This window comes from Lacerta agilis, chromosome 2 (genome assembly GCF_009819535.1).
Source record: "Lacerta agilis isolate rLacAgi1 chromosome 2, rLacAgi1.pri, whole genome shotgun sequence".
Taxonomy (NCBI): domain Eukaryota; kingdom Metazoa; phylum Chordata; class Lepidosauria; order Squamata; family Lacertidae; genus Lacerta; species Lacerta agilis.
Genome location: NC_046313.1, coordinates 51,689,838 through 51,709,071, shown reverse-complemented (window position 1 = coordinate 51,709,071; position 19,234 = coordinate 51,689,838). Strand labels below are relative to the sequence as shown.

The window sequence follows — 19,234 nt, the reverse complement described above, 5'->3', positions numbered from 1 at the left end:
AATTGTAGCAGATCCTTTACATCCCGGTCATCATCTGCTTGATTTACTTCCATCTGGACGTCGCTACAGGACTTCATATACAAAATCGGCCAGGCACAAGAATAGTTTTTTCCCTTGTGCCATTAAATTGTTAAATTCGTAGTTGTATAGCTTAAAGGGAGGTAAAATATGGGTGGGGTTTCTTTACTTCTTTGTATTGTGAGAGGAACAGTGTCTGTATGTTTACATTGCAATGTAGCCGAAACAAATTCCAAGTATGTTGGAAAATGTACTTGGCCAATAATAAATTATTCCTATTCCTATTCCTATTCCTATTCCTAGTTTACACTAATTATGAAGGTGATAATTAGAGTCAAATAAATAATTTATGATTCACTTACCAGCACCCTCTAGTATAGAGGTAGCCAAAGTGGTGTTCTACAGATGTTTTTGAACCCAAACTCCCATTATCTGACCATTGGCCTTGCGGGCTGAGGTTGCCGAGAGTCTAGTAGTTAGTAGCAGGCATCATGGGTTGTTGTGAGGCCAAAACTACTATAACAGTTTGGTAAACTTAAAATGCTATTGCAAAAAAAGTAGGACAGTGCAGAGAATGGTACAAATGAGAAATAACATTTTTCGTAGTTCCAGAAATTTATAGGATCCTGTGTGGCACCTTTAAGACATACCGTAACCGATTCATGCTTCTGTCCATAACAGGAAGCAGTCCCCATGGAATTCAGTAGGGATTACTTCTGTGCAGGGCTGGCGCACCCATGAGGCATGGTGAGGCAACTTCCTCAGACAAGCAGTTTCACAAGGACAGCAGATCAGCCTCCAAGGAATGCATTGCCCACTGCTATTGCCACAGTGGCAGCAACAGCTGTGGCGCGGTGCACACCTTGGAGGCTGGATCTGCCACATCCTTGGAAGCCCCCACCCCCCAGCATGTCACTTCCTGCAGTGGCCTCTTGGCAAATGGGAAGTGTTGCTAGTCTCCTTTTACCCCCAGGGAGGAAATAAAAAAATTCTCTGGGGTCTCCTGGGGTCTGCACCCACCCCACAACAGCCTTTGATTCCTACTTCAGCCATTGGGTAAGGTTGATTTGATTCCCACCCCCTTGTTCCAAATGTAGGTCTTTAGTCCTCCTTGTCCCTTATTTTCACCTACCCCTTCTTCCCTGGTGGATGGGGGACGCCATTTTGTGGTTGGCCTAAGGTGCCCAAATGTCTCGAGCTGGCCCTGCTTTTGTGTAATGCACAGTTTCTTTGGCAGGAACTCACACAAAAATTGTGACAACAGTTCTTAACCAAGGTAAGGCTTTCAGCTAGGTACTAAGTACTTAATGCAACTGAAGTGTACGTGTCCACTGTTTCTTTGCAAAGAAGAGGATAGGCAGAGAGCCAGAAATCTTCTAAAATACAAATTTGATCTGCTGTGAATGAAATGCATCTTAATAGCAACAGGCTGCATTACCCAGAAACTGGCTTTATGTTTATTTTGAAGTCCAGAATAACAATGTTCTTCTCTACTTATCAAACCTTTATTAGGCATTTTACAAGTAAAACCGCACGCGCGCGCGAGAGAGAGAGAGAGAGTCACATACAAAGACCTTAAGATATATGCAAAAAGACGACAGGTACATATGCTGATTGTGTGTGTATATATATATATATATGTAATCTGGGATTTCTTCCTGTTAAATTACTCCTTGGGGCACTGCTGCAAAATACTCGGCTACCCCCGCAGTCACCTTTTGGTCAATGTCAGACAGACAGAATCCAACGCTTCCACCGTGCTGTGGTTTCAAACCACTCAGGAGGGGGGACAGTACACGTTCACGCAGCCTACTGTACAGTGGGCAATGAAAGAGAATATGCTCTACTGTATCCGGGACATTCAGGGAACATCTGCAGTATCTCTTGTTTCTGGGAATGTTCTGGTATCTACCCCTGACAAATGCCGAGGGAAAGACATTCAGTCGGGCCAGCATAAATGCCCTACGCTGGGCTGGGATTATTAAGTTAGTAACATAGTTGACCCTGCTATCTAAGATATTTAAATCATAGAATATGGGGGAACAAATTCTATTTACAGCCGCCGCAATATTTTGTCTCTCAACATCCTTTAGTCTAGATAGGACATTGTGGAAAATATGTTGCTCGCTTGAGTTGTTCAAGGGCTCCAACTCGATGCCTATGGATCTAATTTTGTTTTCTAGGAGTTGGTACCATCTAGATTTGTAGGAGTCCTTGAGCAGGTCAGAGAGCAAGTTTGATGGTGGACAACGAAAATGGCAACGCAACCAGTATTTTATAATGGTGGTCCAAGCCCAGTATTCCATTGTATGTATGCCTAATTCTGCACACATTGTTTCATATTTAATAACAGTTGGAAGTCCAAGGATACGTCTCAAGAAACTGGAGTGAATCTTTTCTAAGTCACTGTTGTATGCTTGTACCCATAGTGGGATCCCATAAAATATCTGGGATAACACTTTTGCTTGGAATATCTGGTTGGCCGCAGGGATAAATTGATTTCCTTTCTGATAATAGAAACGAGCAACTGCTGAATGTTCTTCACTAACCAGCTGGCTAAGAATAATTCAGAAACACTGGTTTTTAAAAATCACACCCAAATGTGTGCTATGTGTGTCCACGTGCATACTTAAAATCTTTATTTCTGATGTGATCCAGTGATGTATAAGAACACACATTTATATCTCCAAGTTGTGAATTCTGAAAAAAAAAAATACATAACGTGCTTTCCCAAATGCAAAAACATGCCAGAAATGCTCCAGCTTCAAGGCTGGTTTCTAAAGAGATATGATTCTTTTAAATCTCTTCCCCTAAGCCTCTGGGTCTGAGGCACCATGACCCTCTCTTCTAGAATTGTCAATATTGGTTATCTAAAGTAATTCCAAGAAAGAACACATTCTTTGAACTAGCAAGTACATCTCTTTTGAGGAATTGAGCATTTTTGTAGTGCAAGGTCATCCAGTCTTCTGCAAAACACTGTAGATATATTAAACTTTATATAGAAATGGAAGAATAATGTGCTTACTCGCTTCTTCATTTGATTATTTGTTAAATATTGTAAATGTTTTAAATATGCCCATTTACAGCTTATTATGTTCGCTGTTAATAATGTACCATAAAAAATGGGCGCAGAACCTGTGTGGTTATTGAGCGGTCTGGTTTTGTTGCTGAGTTCCTCAGGCATAGGATTGCTGTGATGAAGCATGGGTGGCACCATCTTGGGATCATTCTGTAGCACGCCTAGACTCCCCTGTAGTTGAGTAAAATTCACTGGGGCGGCCCCTCATTTTTCCTGAGTTCCCAGCCATGGAAGCAGGAGGTGGTGAAAGCAAGCCTGGCTAAGGTGAGCTGTGCGTAGCGATTTATCCATGACTTGGCAGAGAGTATCATGCACCACAAATAGCGCAACTAGCGTGGGCTATGGTGGCACAACTGGACAGTTTGTTGGCACAGACTCAGGACCACACTCAGGTCTGTCTGTCAAAGCTGCACCACGACCTGCTTGGTGCAATCCACAAGGGTCCCTATATTTCATATTAGAGCAACTACAATTTCAGGCCTGGATAAAGCTGTTGATATTGTTACACACCTCCCCCAATCTCCAGGGGGTTCCAGGAGCGCCTTACCCAGGGTCTGTTTCCTTTTGGGAAATAAGGCACAGTGGAGACTGTAGGGTCTTTCTGATACATAGTTTATTTACACACATATACAACCTGAGCCTACAATGGTGGGGTTCACAGCATTAACACTCCCAAGAGGTTCTTGCTTCTTCTTGGATCCAAACAGAAGTCTGCCATTGCTGTCTGAATCTCTTTTCAAGCTTGCTGTGTTTTAAAGATTACCACTCTTTTCCTCCAGCCCACACCATTCCGAACTGTAATCCTAAAACTCTGCACTCTGCTTTGACTCTAAGTTCAGAGACGGGCTCCATCCATTTGCCGGCTGGCACAAAGACTTTGCTGATGGCCCATCTTCCCTGTATTTGTTGTCTGTTGATAGACTTTCTCTCAGGCAATCTCCTGAACATCAGAAACTGATTTGGCCTGTATTTTAACACTTTGCTAAATCCAGTGTCTGGCAGGCAATGTTAACACCCCAAACATAGATTACATTACCTATCAGACCCAGGAATGTAGAGGTGTCTAGCCTGTTACATGGCATAGTCCTGAAGACTAGGTTTATACTGGAACAGATAGATATCTAAAAGCACCCATGCAAATCCATTGTTAAGTTATATTTCATAGTAAATTATTCCTAGGTGTGATGCTACATTATGCCTAAGGCCCAAGTGCATGCAAAGAGAGCTTTGTGGCTGGCACTGCAGTGGCACCACTGTGCCTGACTTCTCCCTGATTATTATAGAGGCAATGTAAATTGACTAGTTAGGGGCCCTGGGCATGGAGTCCAGCTCATTAGCTTTAAAATTATTCAGGTTTACTAGTGTTCAAATCTGGTACGGCAGACGAAAGAAAAAGGGGTTGGTCATTATACATACATTATATATAAAGGAAGTTTACACCCTGACCATCACCTCTTTAATCTCCTACCTTCAGGCAGGAGATATAGAAGTATAGTCAGCCGCACCAACAGGTTAAAGAACAGTTTTTATCTGTGGGCTGCTGAATGGAAAAAAATAGTGGTGCAATTGACTTCCGACAAGCACACAGAGTGCGAACAAGGCTGAGTGTATGGGGGAGGGGGCTCATTTAATTTCATTGCACACAGGTGGTGTAGTGACAATAAAGGATTATTATTATTATTTATATTATGTACACAACAAGGCACCTGTACATCAGTTGGTCAGCCAATGCTCGGCTAAATGTGAGGTCTTCCTTGGATGATGATACAGAACTTATATATTGAAATATCAATTTGTGATAGGTCTTTCACACATGTGGTCAGTGAATAATGATCATCCGTGTTGTGGCTTTTGCTTTGCTAATATAGCATGCAAATTGCTCACAAATTGGCAATAGAGATTCTGGCTGGTGGCTAGTCTTATCATAAAATAACACTACTCCAATCCTATCTACTGCTTGATAGTTGCCTTTCTCAAATTTCAAAGTGTCCATAATTTTTATCTCATCAGATCCAGTAGAAGTTCTATCTACCACCAGATGTTATTTGACTACAGCCCTCATCATCCTTGATCAATGACCTTGTGACTGGGGCTGATGGGAGCTGGAGTTCAATAACATGGCAGCCCATAGGTTAGTCAACCTGAATTTTGCTGAAATTGCATTGTGTTGCCTATCAAAGCACAGCTCACTCCTGGGGTCAGATCTCGTTCTCATAATGGCTGGTTTTATTTCTTAGAAGTAAGAAAGCTAGGAATTTACAGCTTAATGAACCTCTCTGTTCACTGGTCTTATCATAGGTTCTTCCATGAATTCAATCAACATGACTGGTTTTAATATATAAACATGTGCTTTCCAAGAATTGTGATAACCTTTTAATTAGTATTTAGTTGTGTGTCTCTCTGTTGGACTGACGTAAAGTGTAGCCCAGCCACAACTGAAATAGATTCTGCGTAGCAACATCTGCATACTGCTGGTGTACTATAGCATGGCTTAGAATAGATACATCTGCTTCACACGGAGTTTGTTCCTCACTTCCAGAGGTTTCTAGGGGATGGTGGTGGTGCAATAAGGCTTCATGCAATGTGAGAATTCATGAGGCAAGTTGTTCCACTCCCTCCCCCCACACTGCACAGAAAGATTAACAGAGTGGGGAGTCCTTGGGGAAGAGATGAATCAGTATAATCTGGCTTCCAATGGCTGCTGGTTATTAATGTGCTAATAGGAGTGGATGGGTGGAGGCTTTTAAAGCAGTACAGTGGTGCTTCAGGTTACATACTCCACTAACCCAGAAATAACGCTTCAGGTTAAGAACTTTGCTTCAGGATAAGAACAGAAATTGTGCTTTGGCAGCGCAGCAGCAGGTCCCATTAGCTAAAGTGGTGTTTCAGGTTAAGAACGGACCCCCAGAACGAATTAAGTTATTAACCCGAGGTACCACTGTAATGGTAAACCTGCAGCTCTCCCATCTTACCCAAGCCGGCATGGCCAATAATCAGAGAAGATGTGAGTTTTAGGGCACAGTGAACACATTGGCAAAAACAACTTCCTTCCCCAAGTAATAAAAGAACCATGGAGCCCACTGCATTATCACGGGCTAATTATAATTATTGAATATTTATTTAGCATGGCAAAGTTGCATTAGTTGCTGCACTCAAAATGGAGCTGACAGATTGCGTCATAATTTGAGCAGCCTTTCAGCTGCTTTCCACGGGGCCTGCAAAATTCAGGACTCTACTCCTCCAAAGAGTGGGATGAAATAGCAGGGCTTGGGGTGCCCTTTCTTCCAGCAGGCAGCCTCCCTTCCATCTCTAAACAAGCTGAGCCTGGTGGAAAATGTAACCGAAGAAGTACTAATGAGCTTATTTGTTGTTCTTAGTTTACGGTCAAGTAGTCTTTTTTTTTTTCATTGCCCCTTGGTGTGCGTGTGTGTGTTTAAGAGGATTTGAACTTAAAAGTCAAAGTTCAGTAGCAGCCCCAGCTGTGGCGAGGAAATGCAGTGTAGGAAGGGGGAGTGGAAAAGAATACGCAGCTCATGCTTGCCTGGAGTAGCTTGTTGGACTCTGGCTTGTTGTTGCTGAAGGTGTGGCCTTTTAGGATCATTGACACATGGATTGGATGAAGATTCTGCCTTGCCTCAAACAGAGGCTTCAATTTATGGCTGCAGCTTAGTGATAGGACATCTGCATGGTATTCTGAAGGTCCTCAGTTCAATTCCTGGCATCCCCAGGTAGGACTCAAGTGAGCATTGAGAGCTGCTTCTAGTCAGTGTAGACAAAACTGAGATAGATGGATTAATGGCTTGGCTAGCTTTCCTATGTCATTACCTAATGAACATATTTTTAATATGTGTGACTGGGCTCCTGGATAATTCTTATTTCAAAAATATTTTTTGTTTGTTTGTTTAAATGACTGCAGCTCCAGTCAAAATATTCTAAAGATCGGACAATGCTCATGACCCGTATTCCAGAAAACCTGTTGTTTTCAAAACTAGCCCTGACAAAGTGCCAAAATGCAGCTAAGAGGGCCAAGTACATGGAATTTGTTTTAAAAGGGGAAGGTTGAAGGCAGCTTTTTGTATTTTATACTTGTTTTAAGAACAGGAATGCAGTCCAGTTATTATGTCTGGTTCATGTACTAGGGTGCAAGTCTTTGGCTTTTTAGACATGCCATGCTAGGCACAAGGCACAGCTCGCATGTTGTTACATTAGCAGTACTATTAGTGTTTGTCTTAAATGCTCTGTCAGCAGACTTCTCTCAAACCATTCCATCTGGTTTTAGATAAAGAATCAACAAGAAGTCTTTTCTTGGAATGAGTCAGCTCTTCACACACCCACCTCTCAAAGCCCTAGTTAAGTTTTGAGAAACCACTCCTCTTATTGCAGCATGATGTTTGAATTTGTAGCATGCAAAGCAGACAATGGTGGCCAACATATCGATACTAAAACAATACAATTGAAACTTCTAAAAAAAGTTAAAAACTCATAAAAGCAATCGCCTACTATCATAACTCATCATTTCTGGGTGACCAGGGTCTTTCAGCCATCAAACGCCTAGGCCAGGCATATTCAAACTCGGCCCTCCAGATGTTCTGGGACTACAATTCCCATCATCCCTGACCACTGGTCCTGTTAGTTAGGGGTGATGGGAGTTACAGTCCCAAAACATCTGGAGGGCCAAGTTTGCCTATCCCTGGCCTAGGTTAACCGGAATGTTTTGAATTTATGGAAATAGCAAAAATTATGGAGGTGCCTTTAGGAAAGAAAGCAGCAAGATTTCAGGATGTTGCATGTAGTGGTTAGGATGTAATGATGAATGGAAAAATGGGATCAAAGGTCACAAGTGACTCATAATGCTGATTTGAGAGGAAATGTGGCACATGGGCAAAAGGACTTGAATGTCCAGCATTCTAAAAACAAGCAGTACTTGCAAAGAACACAGGACAAGAACAAGATGATACGTCACTTCAAGAACATTTCCACGAAGCATGGGGATTGCAGAGACCTGGTAGAATCACTCTAATAAAAGAGTTAGATGGTCACCTCTTCACACCACCATGTTTGCCCAATAGGGCGATTTTCACTAGCACACCTTTTGTATAGATTTTGAAACATCTGAATTGACTTGAATCACTTTAGAGGTCCCCAACTTCAGTTCTGGTGCTTTGGAGAGATCCCCCTTAAGCTCAGACAAGCCCGGAATTTGTCCAAAGTGCCCCCACTTTGGGGTGGGGGGGATCTGTCTGAATCTGCTGCACATGCCTGTCCTTTACGTCATTGGGTCTGACTCCCAGATAAATGAAAGCCTCTGTGGAGGCTAAAGCAAGACTTAGGCTGCAGCCCAGAAATCTCCCAAGTTAATTGAATTTTTGTCATTTCTTTTCATGCATTTCAGTGCAGGTGCTGCTCCAATTTAAATGCAGCATTAGCAAAGTTTAAGGCAACTGTTTCATAGATTTCACCAAACTATTTCATTAGAAGCGCAACTGCATTTGTCCACTTGTTTCTTTCTAAAACAAATTAAGTTGTTTTGCCAACTCACTTAGGTCATTAGCACGGTCTTTCAGCAGCTTTGGTTGCCTTGGTTCCAATCCATTAATTTAAAACTGTGGCTTCAGTGAGATTCTCATTTGTGACTTAATGCTTTTATTTTATCCAAGAAAGTCCTTTGTCTCATTCTGCAGTGAACCCTGCTGCTTTAACCCTGACTGGAGGTTTTGTTTCACTTAGCTGGCAATGGAGCTCAGGTTCTGTCATTCACACACATTTCTTTTAAAATCCTGTTGCATACCTTCCTCATTTAGTGAATTACTGTATTCTCAGGAGGCTATTTCAGGAGCAGAAAGCACTCTATTTGTGTTCAATTTGGGGAATAAGCAGAATGGTTGCTAGTCTTAATTCCTGGATTCTTCATCTGCCACCAGTGGGATAAGGGTGGGTCAGGTCACTGCCGTCATATTTAAAAGGTATTAACTGCTCTCAGGAGGTATAAAGCTGTTCTGTTCGTGCTTGTTCCCTCAACCCTCTTGGAAATTCCAAGAATCTGTCACCACCCTGATAATTTGGAGCAGGGAGGTGGGGAGAAGATGGTGGAGGGGTTTCGTGTGCAAGATAAAAATATATTTTCAGTAAAGTTTTGGCATGCTTCTGCTTGTATTATTTTCACTGACAGTACTCTAATGCAATCACACGCAAACTCCCAGGTAAATGTGTATAGGATTGCAGCCTTAATTTTTGTAGATTAATAGAAGGCTGAACTCCATCTGCAACGCACTGTACAAGAAACAAAACAAAACGAAAAACCCTACTTCAAAGGGTATTTGAACATGTAATGAAAAAGCAGGTTTTTATTATGTCATTTTGTCCATTATTCAGCATTGCTGTAAATGGCTTACATTTACTGCAACTTCTGTACAGACGTGTGGCTTTGAATTTAATAGAACAGCAAAATTTAAAATGAAAAATAAATGCTCAACAGTTCCACACAAGATTTTACAATCCAACATTTCACTGTGTAGGTGAAAAGACATGGTTACTACAGAGTTATTCGGCATGAATAAAAAACTACAACTTTTTATTTTTAAACAGGAGTCACTTGTTTTAATTTTTTTTACACTGTTTAAAATTACTGTGATAAAAATAACAAAAAAGCTTTAATAATGCCATACACCAGCATAATATAGGATTTGTCCCCATTATATATCTTTTGTATAATATACAAAATAGAACGTTGACACACTATTGAATCCGTGCTATTAAGCCTGGGCTTGTATGGTTTTGGGGGGTTGGGGAGAAAGGAGGCTATTTTCACACACACAGCCTTTTTACCAGCAAACAAAAGCCTCAAAAAGGATCCTTCAATGTTTTCCAATAATATGAAGCTCTATTTCTTGCTTGAAAGTATGGTTCTTACATTGACAGCAGTAGCATAAAAATGTGTGTACATTCAGGGCAACTGTGCCCAATTAGTTTTAATATTGACCAGGCAGTGGTGGATGAGGCTCAAATCTGAAAGAGGCTGGAGACTCTGGTCCCTTTCCACAAAGTACTTAAGCACATACTTTATCTTGCAGTGGGTTTGAAACGCCAGGGCCTTGCCACCCATTCCTTGGATGTCTCAACCCTCCTACACTTGAGGGGCCAGAACTGGCCCCATGGGCTAGTCAAAACATGCAAAAGCTCCCCCCCCCCGACATCTATTTCATTTGCCATGCATTTGGTGAAAATAATGGGAGCCTGTTGTTCTGTAATGTCCAAATACCACCCCATGTTTCTATGTGTGTTCCAAAAGGATTCGCTGACATGTCATGGAGGGCATAAACAGCTCCATCATGATAAAAGCTTTATGTAAACACCACAACAGCAACTTAGTGCTGATGCAACAGTAAAGCTAAGGAGGCATTAACTACTCAAGTGCTTTAAAAAACTTTTAACTCTTATGTCCAAAAGCTTACACAGCACCAGGGAAAGCATTTGTGTAACAGTATGTCAGGTAGGTTCTATGAAAGTTCTCAGGCTTCTGCTTGACGAAGCGGAAGAACATCTTTGGATTTATTTTCACTTTACTTTGGCACAAAAGTATATAACACTACTTGTCAACAGAAGACACCTTCTGCAGACACAAGTGTAGCTCTGGACCCAACTTTTCTGTTGGAGGGGAGGAAATGCACCTCTCTAGAGAGATATTAAGAGCTGTAGAAATTACAGACCTCCCCACCCCACCAGCTACCACCCACCTGTACTTATACCCCTGTATATTTAATATGGTTTTGTAAATAGTACTTCAAAAAAAATGTTTTAACTAAAACAGGTTCTGCCTGACAGCATTTGATTTTACTCATTCTTTGCAAGTGTAGAAGGGTTAAGTTCTTTGCATAATCAGCATTGGAATACACACTATGTTGAAGAATTAAGGAAGGCCCCACTGAGTTTCTGCATGCTGAACAAAATGAAGATGTGCTATCCTATCTTGTGAGCCTGCACATTTGTAATTGCTCCATATGATGTGCGTATATGAATACGGTAAATGGGACTAGCCTCGGTTCTCCACCATCTGCTTTCTTCCCACCTCTGTTCCTCATATGCTGTTATTTTGTTAAGTGGCTGTGTTTCTAAAGGTAGGCTGGCACTTGTTCCCCCAGTTGTGCGCACTTTCTCAGCCTCTGCTGTTTGCAAGGAAACTCAATGCTGTATTTTTGGTTTAATACGGTACGGCTGGCAAGATTGGCAAACCAATCCTAAGCACATTTGCCTGTAAGTCAGCCCTAAAATTTTATAGGACTTACTTCAAAGTAAGTGTGCTCAGGCTTAAGGCTAAGGCTCTCAGTTATTTTAGTGGTGTACAAGTGATAAAATTTCCTCTCTCCATTTGCATGCCCTAACATATCCTATGAAAGGCCATTCCTATTAGTTTCCAAGTGCAATTCTAACATACAGCATGCATATCTGGGGCTACCCATGTTATTTCTGTTAGCATGTTGTGGCAAGGCACTGAAGAGACAGAAGTCAGAATATTCCCTGCTTTATTTGAAGTGCTGATTTTCCCCAGCATGAAAAAGACTAGCCAGACAAGAAACAACACACCTTTTGCTGATGCTTATGTACTTTAAATGGCTTGTACTTATATTCTTAACAGCACATTTAAACTGAAAGTTCTTTTCCAGAATCAGCATTTTTAAAAAGTGAAATCAAAAGTCCAAAAACTGAGCAAAAATACATGAAATCAAAAGAATTAGAGCCTCTTTTCCACCGCTGAAGTACTTGTTTGCACACAGTCATAATATTGATTTCTGTATACCTCACTTGTATAGGTAAACCACCACACATACATATATCCATGGATGCAGTGCTAGCTTCCTTAAACTTGGACTAAAATGTTTACTACACATCAGTTCCCAAGTTCAACTTTCCAAATTTTCTTTTGAAATAAAGACAGGGTGTCATGAATTATCTTTCCAGGAACCTTTTTGAAACCAAATACTCGAGTCTCTTAGCATTAACTAAAATCAGGCAGAATACACGTTTTCATCCCAATGGTTTGCAAACTAATGTTAAAATACTCTCTGAAGCTTAGATTAACTGTTAAAACATACATACTTTAAAGAGCTTATTCAAGAAGAGAGACAGGTTTCTTACCTGTTTCTGGTATCCTTTGAGTGGTCATCTGTGCATAACACAACTGTATTCTATGCAGAACATGTTTAGAACCTTCTAGAGCCCTAGCCAGGGAGCTGGTGCTCCTGTGGAAAAGTTCACAGAGAGAAATACAGGCAGCACATTCTCAAGGAGGTGGCGCTTGCCCTATCCCCTGCTCCCCTCCCCACCCCAAAGAGGCTCACAGCACGAGATGAGTTACTTGACAAAAGCTCTGTAAGGTTCTCAAGATGCTATGCATAGGTGCAGCACCCAATTGTGGGACTGCACAGAGATCAAAAAGAATGATTACTGTTATTAAAAGGTAGTATTTTACTTGAAAGTAGCTGGGGATTTCCATTTATAAGCCTAACGTTTGTTGTTACTGTTGTTTTGTTTGTTTTTTTTAAAAAAAGATTTAAAAACAGATAGTTCAGGTAAAACTCCTATTTTACCAGGAACATTTTTGTTGAATGATTAGAAATATATTTAGTAGACGGTGAACAACCTATGCTCTATTATTTACATATTGCTGGTACCTGTATGTATTTTAACTGCCAAATTTGTCTCACTGTTTTGCGGTGCTCTGTGAGGCTATATGTGAAAGTAACCCCATACATAGAGAAGTGTGGACATACGAACACACTACTTTATTTTTGGGGGGAGTGGGATAGGGGGAAAGGTCAAATAAACCTGCACATCTGCTGCAGGTTTAGTCCTGGAATGTGAGGGGACCAAGTGCACGGGATGGGCAATTAAATTCAACTTCCAGCTCCCGTGTTTTTCTTACAGTGGACTAATGGATTTAGGTTTCAGCCCGAGGAACTCCCATCAAATATGGGTAAGTGCCTTTAAAACAAAAAGGAAAGGAAAGGAAAAGGAAAAGGATAAAAACAAACAAACAAACAAACGATAGAAACACACCAAGTAAAACTAGAGTACCTCTTTAGATACTTCTGAACAATGCTGCCAGGATTAATACTTCCAGACAAACCACAATTTGTATGGGTTACCATTTAACACATTTGTGACCCCTAGAAAAAATATATCACATGTCATGATAAAGCAATCTGTCATCTAAAAACCATTCTTATGATACACTATACAAGCTATTTTACAATAATTTGATAAATTGCTTTTAAAGCTGTAGTAGCCCTTCCTTCCTTTTCAAACTCTACCAAATGATATCTATTTGAAAATATAACTAAAAAAATATTAGTAGTATCATACTACATTTTGATTGTTAACTCCTGTTAAGTAATTAAACCCCCATTAATTTCTTTTTACCGAAATATTCAGGCCACTTTGAACAAAAATATTTTTTCTTTAGAGTGGCGTAGCATTTACAATTTTCTGAGAATTCCTAAGGTGCTCAGAGGATAGGCTACTACAGCTTGCAAATTTTTTAAAATATAAATCAATGATGACAAGGAAAAATTCACAAGACTTACATGGTTGTAAATTCACAAGACTTATATGGTGGTTGTTTTTATGGCACACTAGTAGTTTGATGCAGAAGGGTTGGGAGATGTACAGAGACAAAGCTCTAGTCTACACCACTAAATCAGTAGCGGAATTTTCGTGTTCTCCAGGAAACAAGATAGGATTGTTTGGGTGACGAATGATGTGAAAATGGATGTGTAACAACACAAGTCTAGGGTTTTTATTTTCCAGAAGAGATTTGTTTGGTCTATTTTATTTTCTGCATAAAGGTAAAAATCTTACTTGAAGTAAAATCTTTTAAGAATCATTATAATACTAAACATAATATATACTGGGCATAATTACATTTTTTTGTAATTCAATGATATTTATGTATATGTATTTATATAAAGTATGTATACGTGTACGTATATACACATATAGAGTTCCTGACTATTGAAGTCAACAGAAATTAACCATCAACTTAAAATAGAGTCAAGATTTTGCCCAATCCAGGGAGTGATCCACAAGCAGAAACTGGCTTCTACTTACTGTTCTGCTTTACTAGGGTACAAAAAGCTGCTGCAAAGGTAGGCTCATGTTTGTGTGTGTGTTCAGGAATCAGGGCACTACTGCACTGGTGAGGCATGAGCTGCAGTACTATCATCTCATAAGGCAGCCTTGCCATCCTCCAACCCCTTCCCAATGGGTTATAAGAAGTGGCAGTGCCAATCACATCTTAGGTTGGAGGGAGCAGATTCTCTGGAATGGCAACACTGGCTGTAATCAAACAACTATGAGAAACCCAGAGAGGCAATTGCACAGCTTTGCACTGGTTGTGGGAAAAAAGATGAACTGATCATCAATACTGTCCTCCAAATAATTTAAAAAAGCACAGGTTTTGCTACTTCTCAGTTATGTCCAAGGAGAACAGCAGACATGCCAATTTTGGTGCACATCAGTTTTGTTCTGCGTTATGACAGCTGCTCTGGATTGTGGCCACTGTATATATAATATACACTGATGCACACAGAAGTACACACTCATATGGCAATAGACTGAGTATGGAAAAAGTTAATTTTTCCATGTAGAAGTAAACTTTTAAACAATTATGCATATTTTCCTGAAGTTTTCCTGATGGGCAGTCAAGACTGATGTTTTTACTGTCAATCCAGCCCAAGAATCTTAAAATTATGGCTATCACATTAAATGTAAATATCTAGTATGCTTTGTTTAAAAAAAAAAAAAGTTTGTGTTGACAAACCTGTTTAAGACAGAGCTAGTTTGCAAGTAGCTCACAGAATCTTTGACCAATATCAAAAGTATGCATGTCCAGTGTTCAGGTTAGATTTGAATTACATTTCAATCCCTCCCACCCCACCCCTGCCACTGAAGAAAGCTGATTTTATAGGCCAAATTTAAAAGGTGACATCTAAAAGGTGACTATGACAGTCTTGATCAGGTTAGAAAAGTCAACCTATATTCACATGAGTATACTTAAAGATTAATATCTAGAGGTCATTAAGCTATGAGCTGCCCCACTTTAAAAAAACAGCTGTACTGTACAATAGGCATCTTGACGTTTTACAAAAATTATGTAAGAAAAAAATGAGCAAGCTTAGTTCACTGTATATAAAGTTAAAGGAAATTGCTAAAACCAGACAGTAATAGCTATAAAAGGCACAACTTCCCTTTTCCGATATACAGTTGTAAACTTTCTTCATGTTACATGCATAAATCAAAATGCTACCTTAACTATACAAAAAATCTATACCAAAACAAAAACCTAGAAAATTTTATCCAGCCAACTGCAGAAATTCCTAGCAGGATGTTGACAATGTAGATTCTGAACTTGACACTGCTGTTTTGGTATATCCTATCCTGTCAATATGATGGTATATCTGGAGGGAAAATCCCAACTCCTATTTCCTTCTTCCTGTAATCATTCAGTTTGAGGCATCTGCTTCTGAAACCTAGGTCTTGGCCCTCTGTAAACCACATGTAGTGCATAATTACAAAACAAAAACAAGAACACCCAATATAGTTGCAAGGACAAAATTAACAAGTCTTTTTAGTTTGTAAAAAAAGAAGAAGCTATAATTGACTTTTTTTTCCTTAAGGCATTATTTCTGAATTAAGGCAGTCACTTCTGATGAAATAGGAGTTTCTTGATATTCCCATTTGAATATTTTGGTAACTGATTGCTGATGATTTCTGCCAACATTTCTGGAAATTCAATACTCATGGATTTATCCAAAAACGTTTGGAAGCAAAAGCTTAGAAGATTCTCAACCACCTGCAAATGATAAGAGAATAATTTCTTAAAGGAAGCCTGAATTACCAATACAGTGTAGCATATATAAAATGCTGCAAGACGTTAAATATATCACAGCACAAATTAAACTGACAAAAGAACACTGGCTTAATTCAGATTTCAAAGCTGCTTATGAGTAAAACTCTTTTTATAAAAATCCACAATGAACAATACTGACATATAAAATGCCATCAGGATCCTTCCCACAGGGCAGTTGGTGGCAGAGTGGCCCTGTGAGGGACGCACCAATGTCTTCTTTGCCTGCATCCCTATTTACTGGGATACTTTACAATCAATGGCCTAGCAGGGGCAGTGGGAGTCCAACTAGAGTAAGGCACCTTTCTGAAGAACCTTAGCTTTAGAATCAGGAAAGCTGTGCCTAGATGGCTTTTTCATTGGCCAGGTTTCATCCACATTGTTACTATCCTCAAATTGCACAGAATCAATGTATGGAAGCAAAACTTACATCATGCATGGAGTCCAAAAGTTTCGTCAGTTGATAAAATCGCTGCCAGTTCTGGCTTGAGTTTCCCTCTCTCTTCACTATAGCTTTCCCCAGTTCTTTGATGTAGGTCATACGGATTTCATCAAACAGAGCCTGACTCCTCAAGCCCTCCTTAGGAACTGAAATATTGAGATTAATTTTTAGATCACCTGAGTTTGTAAGCATCCTACAACAGGATGTTTCTATTTACCGTAAACCAAGACAAGAGAAGTTAGAATCATGGTTTTAAATTGTGGATATTTATGCAGACAATTGCAGAGTTTTCAGAGTTTCTGCATAAAAAAAGTATTGTGAATAACACCATTAAAAGGCCGTTTTGGTTTTGTAGTCTAAGATGGTATGTAGCACAAGGAAAACCGGTACCCACACTTGTACACAAACCTCTCAAATTATAGGAAATTCTAAGTGACCTTGTCCATAAATATAGTATGGTTGTAAGATTTTGCACCATGGATATTGTTCTCATTTTTGTTTCCTGGATTCATCCATCTACCATGTCTCCAAATGGTTGTATTTCCAGGAAGAAATAAATGGCTATTGATTCTCTTGTTTACTCTTCTAGTGTACTTAGAAAAGTAAAATTCCCTTCTACTTAAAAAGCTTCTGCAAATTTCTCCTCCATAGGACACTACCGGGCTTTGATCACATCAGAGACTCATACCTATTGTCAGAGTCAACTTAAGTCTGAACAGAGCTTCCTTGTCCAAGCATTTATGTGCAAACTGCCACTTTCATCAGTTCTCCAGCTACCACAAAGCTTGAACCCCTTTAAGAATTGAACATTTTAGTTATTTCTGGTGGCAAAATCGGTTTGGTCCAATAGATGTTGTGATAAATTGTTAGTGCAAAAAGCATGTTAAAATTTTGAAATTATCAATTATGAGGTGCACAAATGCTGACCCAAGACTGGCAAAATGTGGTGGCCACAGAACTCTCTAATAAAGTGGATGTGGGAGTTCTAAATTCAGCACCCAGATCAGTGTTGAAGGAGAACTCTTTAAAAAGAAGTGAATTTTTTTTAAAGAGAAATCACCAATGTTCACGTACTTGTAGAGAGAAGCAGCAAGGTTTTCATGCAGAGATATTCCTCATATGAAACTTGAAGACGTGCTAACTCATTAGTAACCATCAGCAAACGCTTGCATTGTTCATACATACAGGGTAAATTCATTCTCTGCCTGTGGAGTAAATAGAATATACACATCTGAATCAGTACAAAAGAAATCAATTTGTACCTTGTTTACCAGTAAGGAGATGCCTCTTTTTACATGAATTCCAGAAATTATAGGCTGGTAAGATATGCATAAATTTTCCAAATGAAGTTGCAAAGCAATGCCTTTAAATAAACTGCAGTTTTAATACTAGTGTGAAAGGTTTACTCATCAATAGTAAAATGGTATTTTATCATGAAGGGTAAAATAGATAGGTCCGAAGGGAAATTCTGTAAATTTCTACTGTATAAGTATACAATCTTTTCCTTTTAAAACTTATTGCACTTATGGATGCTCCTATATTCCATGCTTTACAAATCGTCTAGACATAAGTTATTAACAAGGCAACACAATAAATGCAACAACTAGACTCGTAGCCATAGATGACCAGGAAGGAATTCCATACTGATGACAGAGTGGGTTGACAGAGGAGGAACAAAACCCTCTACTCCTTCTCTGACAACGGGATTGGGGATGGCTTTGAAGGAAGGAAGCCAGTTTATTAGTGCTTTCCCTTATCTACTAGCCTGTTGAGAAGATATCTGAATTTCCAGGCTGGCCACAAAGGAGAAGGTAGGTTACTAATGTAAGCTTCTCCCCTTTGTCTCTAGAGAAAGTTTAAGCCAATTCTTAGGACTTTATTTCACCTTATTAAATGTTTGGGCTGGTTATTTTATATACTGTACTGGCTATTTTTTAATGGCTACGAAAACAGCAAGATCAGTTCAATTTTAGAACTGTGTTCGTTGAATTAATATTGCTACTTTTTCTATTTTCAAATTTATATCCCTTTTGCACTTTGACAGCAGGGTGTAGCTAGCAGAAAGGCCCACACCCTGTAATAGGTTTCTGCTTGAAGAGGATGTGGGGCGTAGCTTTGAGACTCAAGATGTGCTAAGCTGTAGGTCATATTTTAGATGCTTTGAAAGCCTGCAATTTTAGAATCCTGTATCATTACTTGCCACAATTATCATGCAGTGCACACTTTATGCGAGAGCTAGTATGACTCCTCCCCAATACAAATGAACAGGGTGTGGTACTAGCACTTCCCAACATGGAGGTGATACCCATCCCAGTTAAAACTGTTCCCACTATACCTTTCCTTGGTTCAATCCACCCAAAGCTGCTCAGAGCATTGAAGATCCTATCAGCCACAATAGCTAAATGGAACCTCTCTGTTCAGAGACAGTAGACCTATGAATACCAAGTGCCAGTGACATCACTGCCATAATGCCTTGCTTGTAAGCTGCCCAGAGGCAATTTTCTGGCCACTGGAGACAAGTAACTTGCATTGAACTTATTTAGTGGTCTTGGGCAGTTACTATTTCAGCATAGCTCAGCTGTTTGGAGCATGGTGCTGATAACAGCAATGTTGCTTATTCGATCTGTGTATGGGACAGCTGCATATTCCTGCATTGCAGGGGGTTGGACTAGATCCCTTCCAACTCTAAAATTCTTTGACTCTGTGACCCCACGTTTGCTGCTGCAGCGCAGGAACAAGAATGTGACAGGAGCTGCTATGACCTCCTGATCCTGGACACATTTTCTGGCTCTGC

General features: G+C 39.9%; 1 protein-coding gene across 3 annotated transcripts in view; it reads right to left on the bottom strand.

Moving 5' to 3' along the window:
- Positions 1-9,421: 9,421 nt before the first annotated feature.
- NR3C1 (nuclear receptor subfamily 3 group C member 1) overlaps positions 9,422-19,234 on the bottom strand; it is a 57,413-nt gene continuing 47,600 nt past the window's right edge. For all 3 annotated transcript variants that reach the window (XM_033140017.1, XM_033140015.1, XM_033140016.1), the window contains 3 exons: positions 17,515-17,645; positions 16,429-16,586; positions 9,422-15,944 (listed from right to left, as the gene is read on the bottom strand). In XM_033140017.1, coding sequence (XP_032995908.1) covers positions 15,792-15,944; positions 16,429-16,586; positions 17,515-17,645 — 442 coding nt within the window. In that variant the 3' untranslated portion in view covers positions 9,422-15,791. The remainder of the gene's footprint in view (positions 15,945-16,428; positions 16,587-17,514; positions 17,646-19,234) is intronic.